Raw genomic sequence first — 24432 nt, 5'->3', positions numbered from 1 at the left:
TGGCAACATCAAATTCTCACTCTAACATGTATTTATGACTACAAATATTTTTTACCGATTAAGCCTTTTTACTCGTTTTCACTCAAAACCGAGTAGCACAAGTTGTCTAACAAAATTTAAAACCTCATATTCTGTCATAAAACACCAAAATACACAAATTTCACCTATGGGTATTTTTCCAAATATGAACCATAGGTTGAATTATTGTTAACATAAGCTAAATCGAGCTACGGATTTCAAAACATAAAAATCATTAAAAGCGGGCTTGAAATCACTTACTATGAAGTTTGAAAGTTGAAGAAACCCCAGCTATGGAGGAGAGCAAAATCGGCAGAACAATATGGAGAAGATGATCATTTAGGGTTATTTTTCCTATTTTTATTTCATTTAATATCCAAATGATCAAAATGCCCTTACTACTAAACTTTCCAAAAATTCCTTCCATGTCCTAATTTTGTCCATGAACTTAAAATTGGTCAAATTACCATTTAAGACCTCCTAATTAATATTTCAAAGCAATTTCATACTAAAAACTTCTAGAATCCAAGTTTTGCAACTTATTCGATTTTGTCCCTAATCTCAACTTAAGCACTTTATGCATAGAATTTCATCACGAAATTTTCACACAATCATGCAATCATATCATAAACCTCAAAAAAATTTAAAAATAATTATTTTTTTACTTGGATTTGTGGTCACGAAACCACTATTCCGATTAGGCCTTAATTCGGGATATTACATCAAGTGTATGTCACCACAACGAGATCAAGCCACCATGCCACCATGCTACATCAAGCATGGGTCTTTGAGATGAGACCTAAACAATATGTTGCATTGCAACAAGAAAACCCCTGACATCTCAAAATCAACCTAATATTTTGTAAATATTACAGTTTAGTCCTAGTTCAATCTTGAATTAGCATTAGAGCTTTCATAATCCCATATAAGTCCCGTAAATGAATATATAACACTTATATACTTAATTTGTTTAAAATGAATGTTTAATGATGTGAATAAAATTATAATTTTTTCATGGTTACTCCGACAACGAATGTGACATCTTATAGTTTGAATCCGACAGTCAGATCGGGTATGAGGTGTTACAGTTATATTCCAACATGCACTCAAATTCAAATAACATAAATAGGTATATTCATATATATGATGTTGGGTAGAAATTGAACAAGCATCCATATGAACAAAATTGAAATCTAACAAGTAATAGAAGAAATTCATATTTTAATATCCTTGCTAAATATTTAGACACGAATTAGGTATCTTTTGAGTGAAATGTATCCACACCACATTAAACAACTTTGTAGATGAACAAATCAATCTTCTCCATAACCATATATTGATATGCATCAAGTATAGATTCCTATTTCGAGACGACATGTTTGATTTGATTTTATCTTATGTAGGTTCAATGCGGGTGAAAATTGAGCTCTAATTATCATTAGACGAAACTTCAAAATCCCTCTATATATAGGGGAATTATAAAAAATGTTAGATATGGGTTTATGTTGGCACAAGTACATTTGATGTTTAAAAGTTTTTTTTAAATATTCTAAGATCATATTTCCATAATTATATATTAATATATCTATTTTCTATTACGTTTCTAGACAACCAAACAACACGATAATAAACTCAAAATGATACCCATTTTAATTGCTTTCATTTTCATTTGGAAATTCTAATGTAGGGTGGGTAGACTCAATAATATTAGACAAACTTGAATATAATTTGAAAAATTAATTAAAAATGATATAAAACATGACACAACATGAAAAATTATGAATATATCCGGATGTCTCAAAATTTAGATTATAACATAATAAAATACACTAACACGATATGTATCAACGAGACCCCTTTATTAGAATGACTATTTTTTTATAATCCTTTGGAGATGAAATATTTAATTCTTGGCCTCTAGGGCACATGTTTTAATAGTAAATTATATTTTTGGTCATTTATGTATAGTTTAAATTACATTTTAATTACCAAATTTCAAAAAAGTTATGATATGGTCACTAACGTTATTGATTTGTTACATCTTTGTATTGATCCATTAATTGCCATTGACATTATAACAACTAGCTGATATGGTATGTTAAATCATCATTTCAGGCAAGAATATTGTAACTATTAGTGACTTAAAAGAAAACTTTTGAAAAGTTTAGTGACCATTTTATAACTTTTTAAAGTTGAATAACTAAAATGTAAACTTACTAATAGTTTAATAACTTTGGGTGCAGTTCACCCTTATATAGTTTTTATATATCTAATAGGTTGAAAATAAACATATAATAATATTATCATTCCTATTACAACTTGACCCACGCTACTAAATAGGTATCATTGAAAGCGGCTATTAACTAGCCTTGCTTATTGCTTCTCCTCTCAATACATTTCACCATATTAACTTCGGTTCTTTTTCACTATATAAATCCAAAAGAAAATAATCATTTTATCATTTTCTCTATATTAAGCAAAATATTTATACAAACAACGAAACAAAATGGTGAAAAACAAATTGAAAAATTTGGCATTGTCGTTCTTGGCAATAGCATTATTGCTGATTATATTCACACCGGCTAATGGATATGGGATAGTAGTAGGAAGTAAAACGCCAGTGGAAGATGTGGAGAAGGACAAAGCAATGCAAGCTTTAGGGAGGTTCGCGGTGGAAGAACACAACAAAAATAAAAAAAATGATGGAGACACATCTAATCCAATAAAGTTTTCTCAAGTGGTAAGGGCCGAGAAACAAATAGTTTCAGGGATCAAATACTTTCTAACGATTGAAGGGATGGAAAATGGGAAAAAGAAGACGTTTGATTCGATAGTTTTGATTAAACCTTGGTCAAAATCTAAAGACAAAAAGTTACTTAGTTTTTCTCGTATTCAATAAGATTATTGAAATTTTATTAATGAAGATATAATATATATAATGATCTATGTAATAAATGAAGGATTAAGAAATGTTAATTAACCATTTGCTTTTTATATTCATTTTCCATAAATTATATATGCTCGATATTCATATTTAACATATATTTAAAAGGTTTTTTTTTTAAAAAATTAGCTATTAAAACGATCTGATTTTTAGTGGTATCGAAAATTGTGATTTCAGAATCTCGTTTCCATAAACCGAGTCCACAATTATTAAATAAGGATAATTACAAAGTTTTATATTGGAATTAAAATTTGGATGATCAATTTAGCCGAAATTGTGGTTAATTAGGGCCCGAAGACTAAATTGTAAAGTTTAATCGCTATAGATTTTTAATTAGAAAATGGATTGGGGACTTAAATAGATATTATCCAAAGGATTTAAATGAAAAATTAACCAATTTAAAATAGCTAATAGTTTATTGTAATGATGATTTGTGATTAAACTAGTTAATTGTAGTTAAAATTATAAGAAAATATTAGTTAAAAGTTAATTAATATTAACTAAAGCTTAATTAAACATATATAAAGGAAAATAGTGGAAGGAGAGATGATAACTCATCTCCTTCAACCGGCCATAGGTAGAAAAGAAGAATAAAAAATGTGATTGCTAGGGTTTCAAGCTTTTGGTCTTTAATTCAAGTAAGTCTCTAGACATTTTTCTTTGATTTTTATGGCAATTGAATCACAGGGGCTTGATTTAGCTAACCCATGTACTAATTTATGAAACTGTTAAGGTTTTAGAAAGTTACCATTGTTGAGAATTTGATGAAATTGGTATGAATTTGTGAGAAATTAAGCTTAGGTTTTAGAAAGTTACCATTGTTGAGAAATTTGTGAGAAAGTTACCATTATGAAACTATTTTGAAATGCTGGTAGGAATAGCAACTAGAATGTCCTTAATGAAAATATGTGAAATCGGATTTCAATCCAAAATTTTAGATTGAAAGTTATGTTTTTCCTGATTTAGGGACTAAATTAAATAAATTATAAAATATGATTGATATTGTAATTGATTTCAATTTGAAAATGAATTTCATAGTATTGTATGTTTGTGATTTTATATAGCTAACGTTGACACGGAATCGTTGAGAGGGAAAGGAAAATTGAAACTCTTCGACAAATAGCTCGAAAATTTAGTTTGTATTTCTATGATTCGAGACCAATTGAATTACTGCATATTCATGTTATTCTGCATCATATACTATTAAAGTGAGTTGGTATTTGATTTTTGAATTGAATTACGATAGTCGAGATTGATTATCAAGACAGGGACTAAATTGAATAGAATAAAAATTTCATTATCTAATTGATATATGATAATTGGTATGAAATTGAGTTGAAACATATTGTATTATAAGATGAATTGATGATTAATTGATATTATAAAGTATGATTTGAATTTTTTATAATGAATCGAAATTTTGGTTACCCTATTAGCTATTCAGACCGAGCGAATATTGTTGGCATGTTATAGGGTCAAATTATTGATTGAAACCTATTGTTGATAGGCAACCCGGGGTGGTAGTATGTACACGTTAGCACTATTGTTGCCGAGTAACCCGAGGTGACGGATCTGTGTGTTTATTTTGGGCTTATGTCTGGTTAATAGGGTTATAAACATATAAATTCATTAAATGATGAATGAAATGAAATTGAAATGTGATATGTGACAATGTGCAAAAGAATCAAAAATGAAACCTAGGGCCGAATTTGTATGAAAGAGCTATTAGGCTAAAAAATGATTGATACGTATACATGAAATTGAGTTGAGTATGCAAAAGTTAATGTTGGCAAAATAAATAAGATTAAGTACATAAAGAAAACAATATGGATTGATTTGGTAGCTTGTAAAATGAATGGTATTGGTAATTTGATATGCATATGTAGTAAGTTAGTGTAATTAAATTGATTTTATGTATGTTATATTGTTTAAGAAATTGTTGGCATAATGTTTATGTGAATTAGTTATAATGTGAATTAGAATTGAATGTATGTATATGCTTTAATTTTTTAATTATTTTTGCTTGAATCATAGAAATACCACTGAGTGTATTTGCTTAGCGTATGGCTTGTTTTCTCTGGGCGTAGGTATAGTAAATTCCCAATAGTTTGAGTAGTAGATCCAGAATTCAGCAAACAATCCCTAACTCAGTAAAGTTTGTATAAGTTTTGTTTTGTTTTAAGTATGGCATGTAACTTGGTTGAGTCATTTTTGGTATAATACTAAGTTTATACACACTTTTGAAGTAGAACTTTGATGTATGAATTTGGCCAATTAAATACAATATGTATATGAATTCAATAGATTATTTGAATTGTGTTAAATGCTGCAATTGTCAATGGTTTAGGTGAATAGCTATGTTTGTTAAAGATTCGAATAAATTGCACTAGATAGTTGACTTATATGCGGTATGAAATTGGTACATTGTTGAATAAAGAATTGTATTTCGTGAATTGATGCTTGAAAATTGCAAATGTTTCTTGGTTGGTTTATGAGATAGATGTGTGAATTGGTTGATTTGAAATTGTAGGTTGATGTTCATAAAAATTTTGCAGAAATAGTTTGTCATGTTACAACGAGATTAGGCCATCATGCCACGACGCGACGTCAAACATGGGCTGTTGAGATGATACCCAGACGATATGTTACATCTCGATGTCAACTTGGAATTTTGTAAACATTAAAGTTTAGTCCTAATTTGATCTCAGATTAGCATTAGAGTTTCGAAAACTTGTATAAGGCCCGAAAATGAATATATAACACTTATATGCTTAATTTGCTTACAAATGGATGTTTAATAATGTGAATTAAATTATAATTTGTTCTTAGTTGCTCTGACAATGAATATAACACATTATAATTTGAATCTATTGATCGGATCAGGTATTGTGTGTTACAATTATATTCCAACATGCACTCAAATTCAAATGACATAAATAGGTATATTCAAATATATGATGTTGGGTTAGAAATTGAACAAGGACCCATATGCAAAAAGTGAAATCCAACAAGTAGTAGAAGACATTCATATTTTAATATCCTTGCTAAATATTGAGACACATATTAAGTATCTTTTGAGTGAAATGTATCCACACCACAGTCAACAACTTTGTAGATGAATAAATCAATCTTTTCCATAACCATATCCCAATATGCATCAAATACAGATTTTGATTTCATAACAAAATTTCTTATTTGATTTTATCTAATGTAGGTTCAATGCGGGTGAAAATTGAACTCTAATTATCATTGAACGAAACTTCGGAATCCCTTTATATATGAGGGAATTATAAAATTGTTAAATATTGGCATACGATAGGCACAAGTACATTTGATGTTTAAAAGTTTTTTTTAAATATTCTAATATCATATTTTCTTAATTATATATTAATATATTTATTTTCTATTACATTTCTAGAAAACCAAACAACATTATAATAAACTCAAAAGGATTCCCATTCTAATTACTTTCATTTTCATTTGGAAATTCTGATGTAAGGTGGATAGACTCAATAATAACACACAGACATAAATATAACTTGAAAAATTAATTAAAAAATGATATAAGACATGAAAAACTATGAATATATCAACTGAATGCCTCAAAATTTAGATTATAACATATTAAAGTACACTAACGCAACAGGGATCAACGATACCCCATGATTAGAATGATTATTGTTTATGATCCTTTAGAGATGAAATATTTAATTCTTTGCCTCTCATGCATATGTTTTAATGGTAAATTATATTTTTGATCACTTATGTATGATTTAAATTATATTTTAATTACTAAATTTCAAAAAGTTATGATATGGTCACTGATGTTATTGATTTGTTACATTTTGATCACTGATCCATTAATTATCCTCGACATTATAACAACTAGCTAATATGTCATGTTAAATCATCATTTCAAACAAGGATATTGTAACTATTACTGACTTAAAAGAAAATATTTGAAAAGTTCAATGACCATTTTAAAACTTTTTAAAGTTAAATAACCAAAATGTAAACTTAATAATAGTTTAATAACCTTAAGTATACCCTTATATAATTTTTATAGATCTAATAGATTAAAAATAAACATATAACAATATTATCGTTCATGTTATAACTCAACCCAAACTACTAAATAGGTATAATTGAAAGTCGCTATTAACTAGCCTTACTTATCGCATCTCCTCTCAATACATTTCACCACCTTAACTTGGGTTCTTTTTTTCAATTTCTTTTTCTCTATATAAAGCCAAAAACAATAATCATTTTATCATATTCTCTATATTAAGCAAAATATTTATAGAAATAACAAAACAAAATGGTAAAAAATAGATTGAAAAAGTTGGCTTTGTCGCTTTTGGCAATAACACTATTGTTGATTATATTTACGCCGGTTAACGGATACGGAACGATAGTGGGAGGTAAAACGCCAGTGGAAGATGTGGAGCAAGATAAAGCAATGCAAGCTCTAGGAAGGTTCGCAGTGGAAGAACACAACAAAAATAAAAAAAACAGTGGAAACATATCAAATCAGATAGAGTTTTCTAAAGTGGTAAGGGCTGAGAAACAAATAGTTTCAGGGATAAAATACATTCTAATGATCGAAGGGATGGAAAACGGGGAAAAGAGGACATTTAATTCAGTAGTTTTGATTAAACCTTGGTCAAAATCTGGAGACAAAGAGTTACTTAGCTTCTCTCCTTCTCAATAAGATTATTGAAATTTTATTATTGAATATATATATATATATAATATGATCTATGTAATAAATGAAGGAATAAGAAATGCTAATTAGATATTTTCCTTTTAACACAAGTAGCTATATGAGATAATCATTTTCTTTACTCAAATTCAGATAACATAAATAGGTATATTTGGATTAGAAATTGAACAAGCATGCATTTCAGTAAGATATTTTAATATCCTTGCTACATATATAGGTATCCACAATTCAATCATTTCACAATTTCGATTTAATTCTTTTATGTTGTCTTCGGATCCAAAGATTCTTTACAAAAACTTATGAAAATGTTCAGTTGTAGGCAGGCTCAAGGTATTCGATTTAAAGTTGCAGCTGGGATTAGTATCAATCAATATATGTTAACTAGAAAGAAAAAGCCAACAGTCCGAATACTATTACTTGTCCCTTCCTTTCTTTTGTTTTGAGAATTTTTAAGTTACATTTGGAAACATGATTGGAGATGTTTAGTGGGACAGATTTAATAAGACTTCTATCAGCCTAACTTAAAAGTACTCCATTTAGGCGTATTAACCTTTAAACCACATTCCATTTCAGACCAAATTTGAAGTACAAAGACAATATATATATGTCTATTAGAAGCATTACATCATCTTATGATTTTATCATGGTACCCCAACCTTACATAAATTTTTAATAGCATTGACAAACAAGCAGAAAAAGGATGGATAAGTGTGATAATAGAGGATTGCAGTGACAAATCCTTTCTGTTATGCCTTGCTGTCAATGGCCATGGGTGCTGCTTCTCGTTTTCCTGCTGACTTGTTCATTTTTGCGAATATGTTGCTGTAAAATTGCGCATCCCTCTTGTTGTACTCCTTGATTTTCTCTTTTAAGACTCGGTACTCCAATTTCACATCCCTGGTGATCATCACCAAAATTTCTCTCTCTAATTACCACAACTAACATAAATCGCTCCATTTTCAGATATAGCCAAAAGTTTGCTGCAAACAAGTACCTGTTATCAGGGTCGATCTCCAAGGCCTTTTTGATATCAGCCTCCGCCAAATCCAAGTCAACAAGTTGAATATATGCTTGAGCCCTCCTGTAGAGTGCTTTCACATTCCCGCTATCAAGCTCCAATACCTATAAAATCATACATTCCAGAACCGTTAGCCCGAGTGGGTTAACACTTGCATATAATGATGATTTCTAAAAAACCACTTTGATTACAACCTTAGTACACAGTTTTGCAGCCTGCTTGTAATCTTTGAGCTTCAATTTGGAAGCTGCATTGTTAAGGTTACAATTTACTTTTAGCAACTTTGCTTGTTTCTTCTCCTCATCGTTGAAAGAAGAGTCATACTCTATGAAGCTAACAGCCTACATGAAGGAATTATTGTCAAGTAGTTAGCTCGAGTAAAGACAGCCTTGCGAATTGAATGAACAATAATCTGCAAAGTCCATAATGATACCTTCTCATATCGTTTTGATGCTCTCTCAAATTTACCAGCCTTGAATAGTGCGTTCCCTTCTTCTTTCTTCTTCCCAGCAGCTTCAATCTTCTGCGGTGTATCCATTTCCCATGATTCTTTCTCCTGCAATCATGAACTTGTTTAGACAGTAGTCGCCACAAACAGCCATTGCAACAGGAAAAATGTACTTCTTGACATACTGACAAACCTTCACAAACGAGACCATCTCAACCTCATAATAAACAGTTGAATTTGCAGGAACTACAGCCAACTCTTGATGCGATTCAGATGAACCGAAAGCATATTCTGGTTGAATGGTGATAAGTGCATTTTCTCCTTTCTTCATGGTCTTTACAGCTTTATCAAGACCATCAATTACTTGTTCTGTCACAGATAGAATCCATATTAGAAATGTACTTGAACTCGAAGACCAATGTTCCAATGCCCAAAGGCCTAATAACAAGTCCTGAAAGAACCAAACTATTATTACCTTCATCAATCTTGAACTCAAACGGCTCCTCATCGTAACCCTTCTTTGTGAAGATCTTCCCATCCGGTAGCTTTCCTATTAATTTCACTGGCGAGGTACAAAAAATAAATATGAATACATTGAAAGAGGAAGTGAAACCATTATAGACTACGGAAAGTAAAATTCAAACCCATCTTACCTTGAACCACTGTTCCATCATTTGGTCGTTCGTAACCCTCTCCCTCCTTCACAATCTTTTTCAAGACCCTTTTGTCTTTCGTGATATCAGAAACACTCTTCCAAGAAACCAACTCGAGAGTTATGTGGAGGGTAGCATTTGGAGGAACAGCACATTCACCGCCTGTAGCAGGCCTGCCATCCTCACCAAATCCATCTATATATGCAATCAAAAAGTCAGTAAAGTTTCACATCGTCCGGTAACCAATAAAAGAATAAAGGAATTTTATCTTACATTGTGGCTTTACAGTCAACAGGACTTTCTCCCCTTTCTTCATTGTTTTCACTGCCTTCGCAAGGGCTGGGCAGAAATAGCCTGCACAGGAGAAATTTACAAATTTCAGCGTCGATCTTAAAGTGTGGGGTTTTCTTTGAAACAAGGAGGAATAGATGAATGAAACTAACCATCTCCGACAGTGAACTCAACGCCATCCGATTTTGAAATCAGCGTACCATCTTCTAAACAAGCTTCGTATTTAACTGCCATAAATACAAGAACACCTTCGTAAATACAGAGGATCATAAAACTCTAATAATTCAAGCAGTAAGGGGAAATGAATCTATAACATACCAAACACTTCATCCAAATCTTTTGGATTCTCCCATTTCTCCCCTTCAACAAGTATTTTCTTGAATATTCCTCCATCTTTGCATATGTCCTTGACGCTTGTCCAAGAAAGCAACTCCACATCGAATTGAAGGGTTGCATTAGGAGGAATAGTTGGAGGTGACCCGGATTCGCCATACGCCAACTCAGCAGGTATGGTGAAAATTGCATTTTCACCTTTCTTCATTGTTTTGATACCCTCATCCCAGCCCTTGATAACTTGTCCTGAAAGTTAAAAGAGAAAAACAAATAAGCATATCTAGCTTATGTCATTGCACCATACTGAGCTTCCCATTTTTGTTTATATTTCAAATTTTTTACCATATTAAATTACATTATTACCTTAATATATTCATAATTCAAGCTCGAGCTTAACCGAACTCAAAAATGAAAAAAATGATAAGCAAGATAAATCAAGCTTGAGCTCCAGTAACTTGAGCTGAGCTTAAACTTCAAAATAAATTTCTGATCAAGCTCAAACCAAGTATCGAGATCATAATATCCAGTGACGCTAGCGATCTCCAGCCCCTGAGCTCGGCTCAATTTTCCGATATCGGCCAGCATATAACATTTCAATCTCAAACCGATACAAAAACTATTAAGTTCCATTCTAGTCAAAATCTGTTACTATAAGTACCGATCCATAGCGGCAGGAACAAAATTAATATTTTAGACCATTTTTAATTTATCTTTAAATATTTTATCTATCCACCGTTAGTTTTGTAATTTGATTAATTTACATTCTGAAGGTTAAAAGATATTAACTTTCAGCCAAAAGTCCAATATCAACATTCAATAGGAAATGAGGCCAAACATTGCAAACTAAAAGATAAGTAAGATTAAATACCTTGGCCAAGCTTGAACTTGAATGGAGTCCCTCTATCACGGCTTGAATCAAACTTGGTTCCATCAAGCAAAGTTCCAGTATAATGCACTGCAAATAATTAAAAAAACATGGAACCCCATTAAATCAAAATCCAATAAACAAAGAAATTTAATGAATTAACAAAAACTTAAAAAAATAAAGGAAAAAGACCCATTACCTTCAACTTCATCACCACTGCTAGGATTCTCCCAACCTTCACCTTCCTTAACCACTTTCTTCTTCAACCCATTTTTCCCAATCTCTTTTTCTTCACCGACTTTTAGGATTGGGCTAACTGGGTCATCTTCTGGAATGTCCATCTCGTCTTCCTCCATGTTGCTGGCTGTTGGGAACTCGAAATCGTCTTCCATGGATTTTTCGAACAATTAGGCTGAGAAAACAAAGAAAAGATTCGAAATTTGAAGATTTCTGAGAAGGCAAATAGACAATGCGTGAAGGATTGTGCTGGATTTTATTAATCGACTCGATCGGTGAGGGATGAATTGAGGCCATGCGATTTTATAAGCTGAAATTGAAGACTGAGAGAGTCTAGAGAGTTCTAAATGCCAACAGCCTGAAGAGAGTTCCAGAATACTCCCCTTTTTTATAGAGTCTTCCCTTGACACTGTCTTTGAAATCTTCGCGCTTAGAATCGGGCTCTTCATAATAATTAACATAATATGGTTATTTGCATCTTATACCTCTAAATTATGACTCGAATTTTATATTGGTCTGGAATTTTTTAAATGATTTAATTGAATCCTTACATTATTAATGCTGTATTAATTAGATCCTTCTGTTAGTACCGTAACTGTTAAAGATCAATTTATATGTGTTCAAATTTTACCCCATAAAATTAATAAATCAAAATTTATATGTGAATATACCAACATCTATATAATATAAAATATTCATATAAAATTGAAGTAAATAAATAAAATATCTTAAATACAATTGAAATATAATAAAATATACAAATACGATACTATAGAAGAATTGCAAGGTATATTTTGAATTTATTTAGTTTAAACCTATCCATTTGTGTTTGTGTTTTTCTATCATCTTAATTTCTAATAATTTCTTATATACATACACATTTGCATTAAATGTATTTTAATTCAAACGCATTTTACATTAATTTTAATCACAATATTATTATAATAATTAATTTTAACATCATCTTAATTTTTAATATTTAATTATGAATTTCATCCATCTATACAAATCAAATAATTAGTCTATTTAATTAAATTTGTCTGAACTTAAATCTTTACATTCTACGAAAATTAAGAAGTTAATCAATTCGTTGATAAAGTTCGAGGTTTCATAGTGTTAGTCAACTGTACTAGGATCAATTTCTGACAAATTATAATGAAAGGATTAGTTTATCAATTTTCATAAAGTAGAGGGTCAAGTTTATAATTACACCCAATTTTAATCTAATTGGGCATATTTCAACTTCAAGCCTTCCATGCAACTCATCGGAGAAAACCTAGCTTTTTGTGGTAAGCTATTGCTATAATTAACTAAGGGCCAATTTGATTTATTAATTTTGTATATAAACAAAATATTACCATATAACTAAGGATACAAAATTTAACTAAAATATAATATAATTAAATACACGACATAATAATGTTAACTGTTACATATAACAATTTCAAAGCGAATGTGATATTAAATATTTATTATGTAAGTCTATATACCTTTATACAATGGCTTAGATTCAAAAATTTGAATCTATTTTGAGTTTCTAGTGATTACAACACTTGGAAGATTGATACTTTGATACTTTCTTTTGTTGATTAGTTTACGACATTAATTTTGAATTATATGATTGCAAAAAATTATTTAATATGCATTTGGTTCTTGGGGAGTGTATTAATTTGAGGGTCGAGTAAGTTGTTAATGGTTGTGAAGTCATGAATAGCTCAATGCCCTATTTTGATTAGCCCATGAGAAATGTATGCAAAGGTTAAACGGTTTCGAGCCTTTTATAAATATCAATAATAATATGTAACAAATGATGAAATACATTTTTTATTAATTTTTTTATTAAAAAAGTATTTTGGAAATGTCGTCTACAATAATTTTATGTCTTGCTTCTTTTTTTATAGAGGGAATAAAGGGATTCCCATTTAACATCGAGTATAAAAAGTATGGGAGTTTATTTAAGGGAGGAGTATATGACATACTTGATGGGTGATAACTATGCCATTGCTCTAATGTTTATGCGACTGAGGGGATAGTTGGCTAAATATGTGGATGGTGCTTTCATTATTGCTACGTCTTCCATAAATTGGGGCAATTTATCTCATTACAAAATTGAAAAGATAACTATTAGAGATGTGCTAAAAATGAGTGATGAATGATATCTAAAATTATGGTATCATATTTATTTATGCATAAATTAAATATCATATGACTAACAATAACGAGAAAGATTTGTTTGAAATTTGATGCATCAATTTCAATTTAAATTATGAGATAATATTCTTTCTTGTATTTAAGTTAGAGATGACAATGAAATAAGTTAAGAATACTATTTCATAATTAACACGTTTTATTCTATTATTTATCTTATTCTACTATAGATATATAATCTTAAAACTATTATCACCTTTATAAATTTTAGATTTATTCTATCTCCCCTGCCTTAATCCTGCAAGATTTAGATTTTACCCATCATAATACAAGTTGTATGATTAATAAGATAGATCTATGTTTTATGTTAAAAAAGGGTAATTTTAATATATGGTAATTTGAATAAAATCTTATTTATAGAACATGAAATCTTGAAACAGAAATGGAGAGATTTTAAAATTAAATAGATATAAAAATAAAAGACAAATTATAGCCTCCCATAAATACAAATCTTCCTCTTTAAATACTCACTGCATAGATCAAATCAGTTTTCTTCACTTTTCGTTTTCGAAATCATCTGCTTCTCCCTTCTCCCTTTCTCTCTCGGTGGCCCCTTTCTCTTCTGTTTTACTTGGGGTCGCCTAAAATCACCAAAAAAAATTTAAAAAAATTGAAAAAACCTCAAAATTCCTATTGTATTTCTAAATTATTAATCAAATTTAATCCCTACAAATAGTTTTTTTTTATAAAATTTTTGAATATATTTTTCAACCATGTCGGAGATGGCGAACACGGATCCCGAAGGGATTGACGCCGTGCGGATGACGTGGAACGTTTGGCCACGCACCAAAGTCGAAGCTAGCAAGTGCGTGATCCCGTTGGCGGCTACCATCGCTCCGATCCGTCCTCACCCGGACATCCCGACGCTCCCTTACGCGCCTCTACGGTGCAGGATGTGTTCAGCTGCGCTCAACGCCTTTGCGCGTGTTGACTTCGTTGCCAAGATCTGGATCTGCCCTTTCTGTTACCAGCGGAACCACTTTCCGCCTCACTATGCTATGATCTCCGAAACGAACCTACCGTGCGAACTCTACCCGCAATACACCACCGTGCAATACACGCTCCAGCTGGATCCGAACAACCCTTCCAGTGCTCCTCAATTGCCGCCGGTGTTTGTATTTGTGTTGGACACTTGCATGATCGAGGAAGAGCTTGAATTTGTGAAATCGGCGATGAAGCAGGCAATTGGGTTATTGCCAGAAAATGCGCTTGTTGGGTTTGTTTCGTTTGGGACTCAAGCTCATGTCCATGAATTGGGGTTTTCGGATATGTCGAAGGTCTATGTTTTCAGGGGTAATAAGGAAATTACCAGGGAGCAGGTGTTGGAGCAGTTGGGTCTTGGAGCTGCTGGCCGGTGGCCGACTGCCGGGTATCCCAAAGGCCTACAGAATGGGTTCACAAATAGCGGCGTTAACAGGTTTTTATTGCCTGCTTCAGATTGCGAATTCACACTGAATTCGGTGCGTTTTTTTATATCAAAATTTCGTGGGAAATAATCTTTTTGAGTTGTTAAACTTTTTATTAAGAGGTTAGTTGATCTTAATATAGTTGTTGGATGAGTTACAAACGGATCAATGGCCAGTTCCAGCGGGGCATAGAGCGTCAAGGTGTACCGGAGTGGCCTTGAGTGTTGCAGCTGGATTGCTTGGAGCTTGCTTGCCTGGTACTGGTGCTAGGATTGTTGCTTTGGTTGGTGGTCCATGTACTGAAGGGCCTGGGACGGTAATGCCATTGAACTCTTTGTTTAGCTTCTGAATTTTACATGTTGCACAATTAAATGATAGAAATCAAATTTACTTAGCCGATAGTAAAGCAAGTATCATTCGATTTCTCATGGGTTGTGACAAGTTTATGGATGTCATTGCATATAATAAATGTGCCCTATATTGCCCTGACTCATTTTTCTTGAGGTAAACCGTGTTTGCTACAGGCTCGAGTATGTGACCCTCTAAGAATTTTCCAAATACAAGGAAAAATTTTAGAAAAATAAATGAACGTATCTGTATTGGACATGTATTAATATCCAACACTCTGACCCAATTCCAAGTAACATGGATTAGATGGTTGAGCTGGATATGGTTTGTTATAACTTGTAGGTAGTATGACCTTTATATTTGTTGCCATCCTGAAAGTTCTATTCAATGATACATCATTGTTATATTGGTGCATGTTTCTTTTCTAAATTATGTAAAAAACTGCAGGCATCCAAACAGAAGCAAAACGGCTTTGTAATTAGAGCACAACCACTGGTGTCCATCGTAGTACAGAACAGATCCATGTTTAAAACCCAGTTTTCTGTTTGATTAGCATTTGATGTCAGTGCATTTACCGAGCAATTGGTTAAAAAGTGATCTTTTATTACATAAAAGTTATTCCTATGAAGTACATTCATTCTTTCGAATGTATTCACACAAATTTATGTTATCTTCATGCTTTCATATAGCTTATTGTCTTAATACGTATTGTCTCTTTGTGCAAGATGATTCCCATATCTAAATACCTTTTTAGTTGTTTGGATGACTCAGAAACAATGATTTAATTGAGAAAACCAAGATTAGGCAAATAATGTTAATATGAAGATTGCTTCTTGTTTAATTTGTACTGACATTCTAGGTTGTCATCAAGATGATACTGATTTATATGATTTTTGCAGATTGTATCAAAGGATTTGTCAGAACCTGTACGTTCCCATAAAGATCTTGATAAGGATGCTGCACCTTATTTTAAGAAAGCTGTCAAATTTTATGATAGTCTTGCCAAGCAGTTGGTCAGCCAGGGTCATGTACTCGACCTTTTTGCATCTGCACTTGATCAGGTGTGTCATGGCCGCAATTCAGGTTCTCTAATTATATTTAAACTCCTTTTTTTGTGCTTAAATCTGAACTAGTTGACTCTCTTGATAAGGATGGATTCACTTTACAAGTTTTCAGTTCTGTTCTGCCTTTAAACTATCTCATGGATTGAATTTGAACATTGAAGAACCTACTGAAGCTGATAAGATATAAGGACCCTAATTTTATTTGAACATTGACTAACCCGATATGAAGATTCTTACATTTCAGGACTCTCTCCCCCCCCCCCCCCCAAAAAAAAAAAAAACAAATCTTTCTTGCTGTTAGAGTTTACTCATTAATTTCAGTCTATATATGATGCAGTGGAAACATGAAGACATTAAGGCTTGTTTTTTTCCTTGCTTCTTTGACTGGTGGCTTGTAACATAAATGCTTTTATGCTGTGAGAAACTGGGGATGTTAATAGTAATTCTTTTTAACTCGGTTGCAAGACTTTTATTTTATATAAATGCTAATAACTTCGCACATTAGTGATCTTGACAATATGAACTGTAAATGAACATCTAATGGGTTTTTGTGTGTTCTCAGGTTGGAGTTGCTGAAATGAAAGTTGCAGTTGAAAGGACAGGTGGCCTTGTTGTTCTAGCAGAAAGTTTTGGTCATTCTGTATTCAAAGACTCTTTCAAGCGTGTGTTTAAGGATGGGGAGCAGACTCTTGGCCTATGTTTTAAGTTAGTTTCTCTCAGGCTCTCACCATTTATTGTTCAACCTTTCTAGTACATGTTTCCATGCTTGTTGGTAAATAAGTATATAGTTGCATTCTTAATTGCTTAACCTACATTCTTGTTCCAGTTGGCCTTCATGTTACTTGTTTGAGTTCTAAATGTGCCAACCACCCAGTGTGCTTTTAACTTTGTTCTGATGTTTCACTAGCTACTGCTGCTATAAAAGAATGTGAACTTTTGACATAAAGTTTTATCAAATTGCACAATGCTGCATACATTAAGATGATGAAGCACTGGTGCTCCCCAAAAAAAATAATTTATGTTCTTGTGCTGTAGCTTAAGTTTGAATTATCTGTAACTTAAAATTGGCTGTGGCATTGTATGACACACCAAGAAATATGAACTGTGTTAGATGTAATATGCATCTTCCACGCTCATCATATGCTCTTTTTTCTTCTTCTTTTTTTCTTTCTTTCTTTCTAGTGGCACACTCGAGATCAACTGTTCTAAAGATGTCAAGATTCAGGGGGTTATCGGGCCTTGCACTTCTTTGGAGAAGGTTAGGCAATTTAGAAATTTAGTTACATCTCTCACTATCTCGAAACGGATGCACACTAAAATCTGTAGACACAATTTACTTGTATTTATAGGGACTTGAGCTGATTCCTTTGAGTGTTGCAGAAAGGACCTAACGTTGCTGACACAGTCATCGGGGAGGGGAACACTACAGCATGGAAAATGTGTGGTCTTGACAAGAGTACTTGCCTTACGGTTTTATTCGATGTTTCATCCACTGACAAATCAAATGCTCCTGGAGTTGCAAATCCACAGCTCTATTTGCAGTTTCTTACAAGGTTTGCTGCATGAACTATCAAAAGGGCCCACTTTATTTTCCTTAAAAAAGAGATATGTTGGATTTGTTTTTCACTTTGCTCTTTTATTAATTTGATTTTGATATTGTTATCTAATTGCAGCTATCAAGACCCTGAGGGTAAAACAATGCTCCGAGTTACGACTGTGACTAGACAATGGGTAGACAGTGCTGTTAGTTCTGAGGTTAGTTTATATTTTGGTTGTTTAAATTGTCTAAATAACACCTACATGTATCTTTTTTGGTTTCTGCTATATTGGCCCATTTTATGTTTTGATAATTTTCAACATATCTGTATAAATGTCATTGCCATTTGTCTTGGTTAAGATAGTGTAATGATTGATTACGTTTGTTTGAATTAATTTACGCAAACCATGAATGATATCTCCTTTCTAGGAATTAATACAAGGCTTCGATCAAGAGACTGCGGCTGTTGTAATGGCAAGAATAACTTCCCTGAAAATGGAGATGGAGGTAATTTAAGAAGTCTTTTATTCTGCTGTCCACCAGTTATATTTCTTGTTTGAATTCATTCACTTGTAACCTATGCTGCTTATTTTATTATGCTTTTTTTTTATTGAATAAAAGTCCACTCTTATTCTGTATTTATGTTATTGGATAAGAATTTTCTCTCTTAATCCTCATAGTGTTTAGTGCTTCTCTCTTTTGTTATAATTTCTATGTATTAGTTTTTGGCCCTTTGATTGTACTTCTTTACTGATTACTTAAATCCTTGTGTGGTCATGTCTTTTTGTTTCATTTAGGAGGGGTTTGATGCTACAAGGTGGCTAGACCGGAATCTCATTCGACTTTGTTCCAAATTTGGCAACTACCGGAAGGACGATCCATCATCTTTTACATTAAACCCTTGTTTTTCTTTGTTCCCTCAGTTCATGTTTAATCTGCGGCGGTCACAATTTGTACAAGTAACGCTTCTTTTTCCAAATATGCTGCCTTTTTCTTTGTAATCTATTCTTCTTGACCTATGTTAAAGGTTTTCCTCCCCTTTCCTTTGGCAGGTTTTTAACAACAGTCCAGATGAAACTGCCTATTTTCGCATGTTATTAAACAGGGAAAATATTACAAATGCTGCTGTTATGATCCAACCATCATTAATATCATATTCATTCAACTCACTGCCCCAGCCAGCATTATTGGATGTGGCTTCCATTTCGGCTGATCGTATTCTCTTGCTGGATTCATATTTCAGTATTGTAATTTTCCATGGCATGACAATAGCACAGTGGCGCAACATGGGTTACCAGAACCAGCCTGAACATCAGGTATGTTCATTTTGTTCATGCTTCCTGAATCTGGTGCTAAATGTATATTTATTTAGAACCCTTCAATTCATAATGCGGTAATTTTTATTCATGCCTAAAGGTATAGTAGTACTAATTCTGAGGTCCCTTTAAGTCTGAAGGAATGTTTATTCTTATTTTGATTTTACTGATTCTTTTGAGAAACTTATCTTTAACGACTGACAGAAGGAAGCCCTTGGCACACCCATCTTGCAGCTCTGAAACTTAAACTATGAGATTAATCCCAATGATAAACTACCTGATTGTAATGTAGAATATAGTGAAGTTTCTAATGCGCTCAAGTTTTATGTTCACTACCCAATTTGTATGTTCATGGTCTATGATTCTTTTGTCTAAAGAGGTTTTTTTTTTTTTTTTCCCTTCAAGGCATTTGCACAACTTTTGCAAGCACCCCAGGATGATGCACAAATGATTATTCGCGAACGCTTCCCTGTCCCTAGATTGGTTGTATGTGATCAGCATGGATCCCAGGTCAGTATATTTCACTAAGACTTGCATTTGCACAGCTGTAGTTTAGGGCCTTTATCTAAGTTTTGTAGGTTGGTTCTGAGTTGAACAATGCTGAATCCCATGAGCCAAATCTACAAGAAAAGTGGGGTGTCATGATTGTGGCATTTCCTTTCTATGTTCACAGCCCAAGCCTGAGATTCTAAGATTTGAATATTGTTCTGATCTGATTAAAGCTTTATTTGGTAAAATCTTGAATCAGTTCTGTTTACCATTACCAAGGGGGCTTATTATTATTATTCGTTGACTTGAGCAGGCAAGATTTTTATTGGCAAAATTGAACCCATCAGCAACATACAACAATGCCAATGAAATGGCTGCTGGTTCAGATGTAATCTTTACGGATGATGTAAGCTTACAAGTGTTCTTTGAACATCTCCAAAGGTTGGCTGTACAATCTTAATATAGAAAAAATAGTCGAAAGGAAGACTCAGGTATTTCCGGTATGGTATGAAAAATTCATTCAATACGAGTTATGTATCCTGTCTTACATTCTCTCTTCCATTTATTTCTTTTTTACCTTTTCTTTCCATCAATTTTATGAATGAGACGACGAGCCCCATGACGATATTTGAAAAAAATAAGTTTTTAAGGATGGCAAATAAGGGATGCAGCAGATGAGGTCAGTTTGAGTTATATTTTTTTGGTTTAGAATTATAGGGAAAGGAAGGTATTGATGACAGTGTATTCAATTAGGAATATATTTTGACGGTATATTTTTTTTGGTTTTGTTTTTAATTGAATCAGGAGAGAGTGGATGTGTGTTTGTGTACTGAATTTAAGGTTATATAATATAATGACATTATTGCGGTTTAAAGATGTTTAATATGAACATGGCATTTGCCTATGGTATGCCTCGTTTTATTTTTGCTTCTTTTGCATGCCAATGCCTACTGTTCTTATGCTGTCGCAAGAATGGACCAAAAAATCCGACTCAAACCAGCCTGTTGGGCAGGTTCAATCACGAGCCAGAAGCCTATTTCGCTCTGTTAAGGTTAATTTCACTACTGTTCCTACACTGTAATCCATTCTACCATCGTAACCATGCATAAAAAACGGGGAACCGGAAGCCTATCAGTAATTAGCATTGCTCAACAAGGAGGCATGCTAATACCAGTAATGACAGCTTAAGCACAATACAAATGATGAAATACCGGTAGAGTAAAACTAAATCCGATAAGGAACACTAACATCTGTCTCAAGGTGGCTGAATTGAACCTTATACCGGACTTCATTGGACAATTTTGCTCTACGACTGCTTTGCTTTGTGTTTAATTACTAAATCGATAAGTTGGTGATATGTCCATGTTTTCCTGTCACTGGCTTTAGGTTCAAGGGAGATATATGCCTCTTCGCAATCTCTAAGAAAATGTCCCTTTCCGAATGCAGTGAGAACCAGCGGATCGGTGTTCAATTCTACGGCTCTGTAAAGAACCATCTTTCTCCATGTCTCTAACGTTTTGGCCCCATCAAATCCGATCTCAATAGCATCGAATAAAATCCCCACAGTGGTTAAATCAGGTCTCACTTGACGGCTTGGTAATTGAGAAAGTAAATTTCTCAAATGAGTGAAATCTTTCATCTTCAAATAAGCTAGCAAGATAATATTCACTATTGTTACATTCCATAAAGCTTTTGCTTCATCCATCTCTTGGATTACGGAATCCATCCCTTTTCGGCTCAAAAGACAAGCATGAGAAAGGAGGCGCAAACACCAAACGAGATTGTTTCTACCAGTTCGTGAAGAAAGATCAATACCCAGATCATCTAACCTCGAAAACATGTAGCTCTTGATATAAACATTGGCTAATTTCCTAACAGTATCCTCCTTAAGAGAACTTGAGTTCACAACCTTTCGATAAACCTTCTCCATCTTATCTAGAATCCCAAAGTTTGCATACGCTTCAAGCATTGCGACCAAAGAAGAAGACTGCAAATTCATCTTTTTTGAGATCATGAATCGATAAACTCGTTCCATTTTTTGGAGCAACCCACCACGAGAAAACTCACGGATAAGCAAATTGTAGGTAAAATGGTCAGGCAAGCACCCATCCAATTCCATTGTCTTCAAGCACACACTAATATCATCATAACGTTTATATTTACCATACGCTTCGATTAGCCCATCGTATGTGTCTGTTTCGGGTTCCAAACCGATTTCCTTCATCTCATTGAGAAAGAACGAAGCATCATTGAACTTTCCATTCTTGGCATAAGCATGAATTATTGAGTTGTAAATCTCTAAAGAAGGTTGAAGACTGTAACTCTCCATTTCTTGTAGTGCCTCGACCGCTTCTTCCACCATTCTTTCTTCACATAACAATCCTATGATCTTTTCATAGTTCAATTCATTGATTCTTGATTTCTCTATGTTCTTCCACATACGAAAAACCTGTCCACAAATGCATAACCATTAAAAATCCAAAGAATAATCGGATAGTAAAACTAGAAAACATCCCATGTTTTGCAATATTCTGTATTTTCCCATCCATTTTCTATCCCTTTCTCAGTGACCAAACAGAGTGCCATTTCCATTCGGTTCAAAAAAAGCATCAAAATAATCATTACTACCATAGAACCCAACTTCAAAACTCAATAAAAATCTGAACTTTTAAGGACTATCTGTATTTCCTATATTTTCCCATCCATTTTTTAACCCGAATTTCTCATTTTCCATTCCTTTCTCAGAGACCAAACAAACTGTCCTTTTCATTCAGTTCAGATAAAGCATAATAATAAATCATTACATACTTATAACCTAACTTCCGTATGTAGTAAAAATCTGAACTGTAAAGACTAAATTCACTGTATTTTCCCATCCATTTTCTAACCAAACTTTTCCTTTTTCCATCCTTTCTCAGAAACCAAACAAAGTCCCATTTTCATTAAGCATCATAATACATCATTACATCCTTAAAACCCAACCTCCAAATTTAGTAAAAATCTGAACTTTAAGATCACAAAATTATTAAAACACAGAGAAAGAGCAAAAAGAAAGGAACCTGGAGGATTTCATTGGATCTGAAGGCATGCCTGAGAAATTTAACTGCAGCCCAGAAATCATTTTTGGTCCAATCTCCATCATCTCCAAGTATTTGCATAGGGCAAGAGCCCTCCTTCTCCAGCTTTTCAATTAAAGCCCTGAGCCTCCGGTGGTGATGGTAAGTCTCAACAAGAAGCGTGGTATGGGTTTTGGAAGAGCAACCATCATCCGGCGGCCGCCGCGGCGTTGACGGTGATGAGCGAAGAGAGGATAGACAGCAACAATGCCTGGTTGGTTTTGGGAAGTGGGTTTGGATGAGAATCGATCTCTTGTTGTCACTATTAATTGAGGATCGCCATCTCAATGTAATTTTGCAGTCTAAATTCAGGGTTACTGCATTCTCCATCTAATTACATCTAAAAACTTTATCTATGAACTCCGTTCTTTCTTTCGAATTGGGAGAGTATATGTATTAGGTAAACTACACCCCTTTTTTTTCACCCAATTATTATTATTATTATTATTATTTTCGTCATCTAATTATCATTTTTCTTATTTTAGTCACTTAACTAATTGATTTTTTTCCATTTTCCTTAAGTGTCTTTATAGTGTTTAATTTTTATATTATATTAATTTAGTCACAATTTAAAAAACCCTTAAAATTTACAAATAATTTTAATTTGATTCTCAAAATTCATCTTCCCCTTCCCCTTTCTAAAAAAAAAAAAAAAAAACCTCAATTTGTACGAAATACTAAACCAAACATTCTTTATTGAATCTAAACTTAATTTTGTATTTGAAAAATTATATGTTTGGAACTCAGTTCACCTGTGACAGGTGGAAATTCAGAGGGTAATGTGAGATGGAAAGAGGTAAGAACTTAAGAAGAGGAATTGTGGTGAGTCTAAGTATCAAGTAGGGTACTTAAGGGAGAAGAAGATCCTTTGTTTTTCGTGTGTTGAGATATATATGAGGAAATCCCTTTGTCTGGTAGCGTCATGTCACCGATAATACAATTGGTGGCTTGCTTGTGTGGTTAGCCAGATGACATGTTTGTTATATGTTAGTTGTCGTGAAGCATAATATTGTTTGGTCCTTCTTTGATATTCTTTTTGTTGAGGTAGTACGAGATTGTTATATCTTAACGACTTTTTAGTGGTCTCTATGGACAGTCTATAACAAGTAGGTAAAATCAAATGACTTATCATATACTCGTGAATATTCAGTCAGATTCATAACTAATTTGACGCCCTTAACTGAGAAGAAAACAAAGGACCATTGACGAATATCTACCTCTTGTGTTGTCACGTATCTAAGCTGGGGTATGGATATTACAAACATAATACTAAAATTAAATACTATATAAACATATAAATGTGTAACAATTTCATTGAATTATGATGGAAAAGCACATAAAAATGTACTTGTGCACAAGATTTATCATATGATCGTCACTATTCAACTTTTACTAATTACACATCAAATATCATTGTT

The 24432-nt window shown here is 33.0% G+C and overlaps 3 protein-coding genes across 3 annotated transcripts; 1 reads left to right on the top strand and 2 right to left on the bottom strand.

Moving 5' to 3' along the window:
- Positions 1-8220: 8220 nt before the first annotated feature.
- LOC108457507 (peptidyl-prolyl cis-trans isomerase FKBP62-like) lies at positions 8221-11930 on the bottom strand. Its single transcript, XM_053019173.1, has 12 exons — positions 11493-11930; positions 11297-11383; positions 10414-10674; positions 10248-10322; positions 10078-10158; positions 9805-9999; positions 9627-9713; positions 9345-9520; positions 9137-9259; positions 8898-9044; positions 8680-8807; positions 8221-8582 (listed from the first exon to the last, which is right to left on the bottom strand). Exons 1-12 carry the CDS (start codon positions 11683-11685, stop codon positions 8432-8434), a joined length of 1704 nt encoding a protein of 567 aa, XP_052875133.1. The 5' UTR covers positions 11686-11930; the 3' UTR covers positions 8221-8431.
- A 2128-nt stretch (positions 11931-14058) lies between these two features.
- On the top strand, positions 14059-20772 carry LOC108456741 (protein transport protein SEC23). Its single transcript, XM_017755375.2, has 12 exons — positions 14059-15198; positions 15287-15460; positions 16392-16553; positions 17119-17261; positions 17739-17814; positions 17937-18109; positions 18230-18311; positions 18523-18600; positions 18891-19052; positions 19146-19409; positions 19815-19919; positions 20212-20772. The coding sequence occupies exons 1-12, from the start codon at positions 14452-14454 to the stop codon at positions 20356-20358; spliced, it is 2313 nt and encodes a 770-aa protein (XP_017610864.1). The 5' UTR covers positions 14059-14451; the 3' UTR covers positions 20359-20772.
- Positions 20505-23467, bottom strand: LOC108456742 (pentatricopeptide repeat-containing protein At4g14190, chloroplastic). The gene is made up of 2 exons (XM_017755376.2): positions 22958-23467; positions 20505-22347 (listed from the first exon to the last, which is right to left on the bottom strand). Exons 1-2 carry the CDS (start codon positions 23342-23344, stop codon positions 21205-21207), a joined length of 1530 nt encoding a protein of 509 aa, XP_017610865.1. The 5' UTR covers positions 23345-23467; the 3' UTR covers positions 20505-21204.
- Positions 23468-24432: the final 965 nt, after the last annotated feature.

This window comes from Gossypium arboreum, chromosome 9 (genome assembly GCF_025698485.1).
Source record: "Gossypium arboreum isolate Shixiya-1 chromosome 9, ASM2569848v2, whole genome shotgun sequence".
NCBI lineage: Eukaryota > Viridiplantae > Streptophyta > Magnoliopsida > Malvales > Malvaceae > Gossypium > Gossypium arboreum.
Note: the sequence above shows the minus strand (reverse complement) of the source record. Positions and strands in the feature narration are given on the sequence as shown.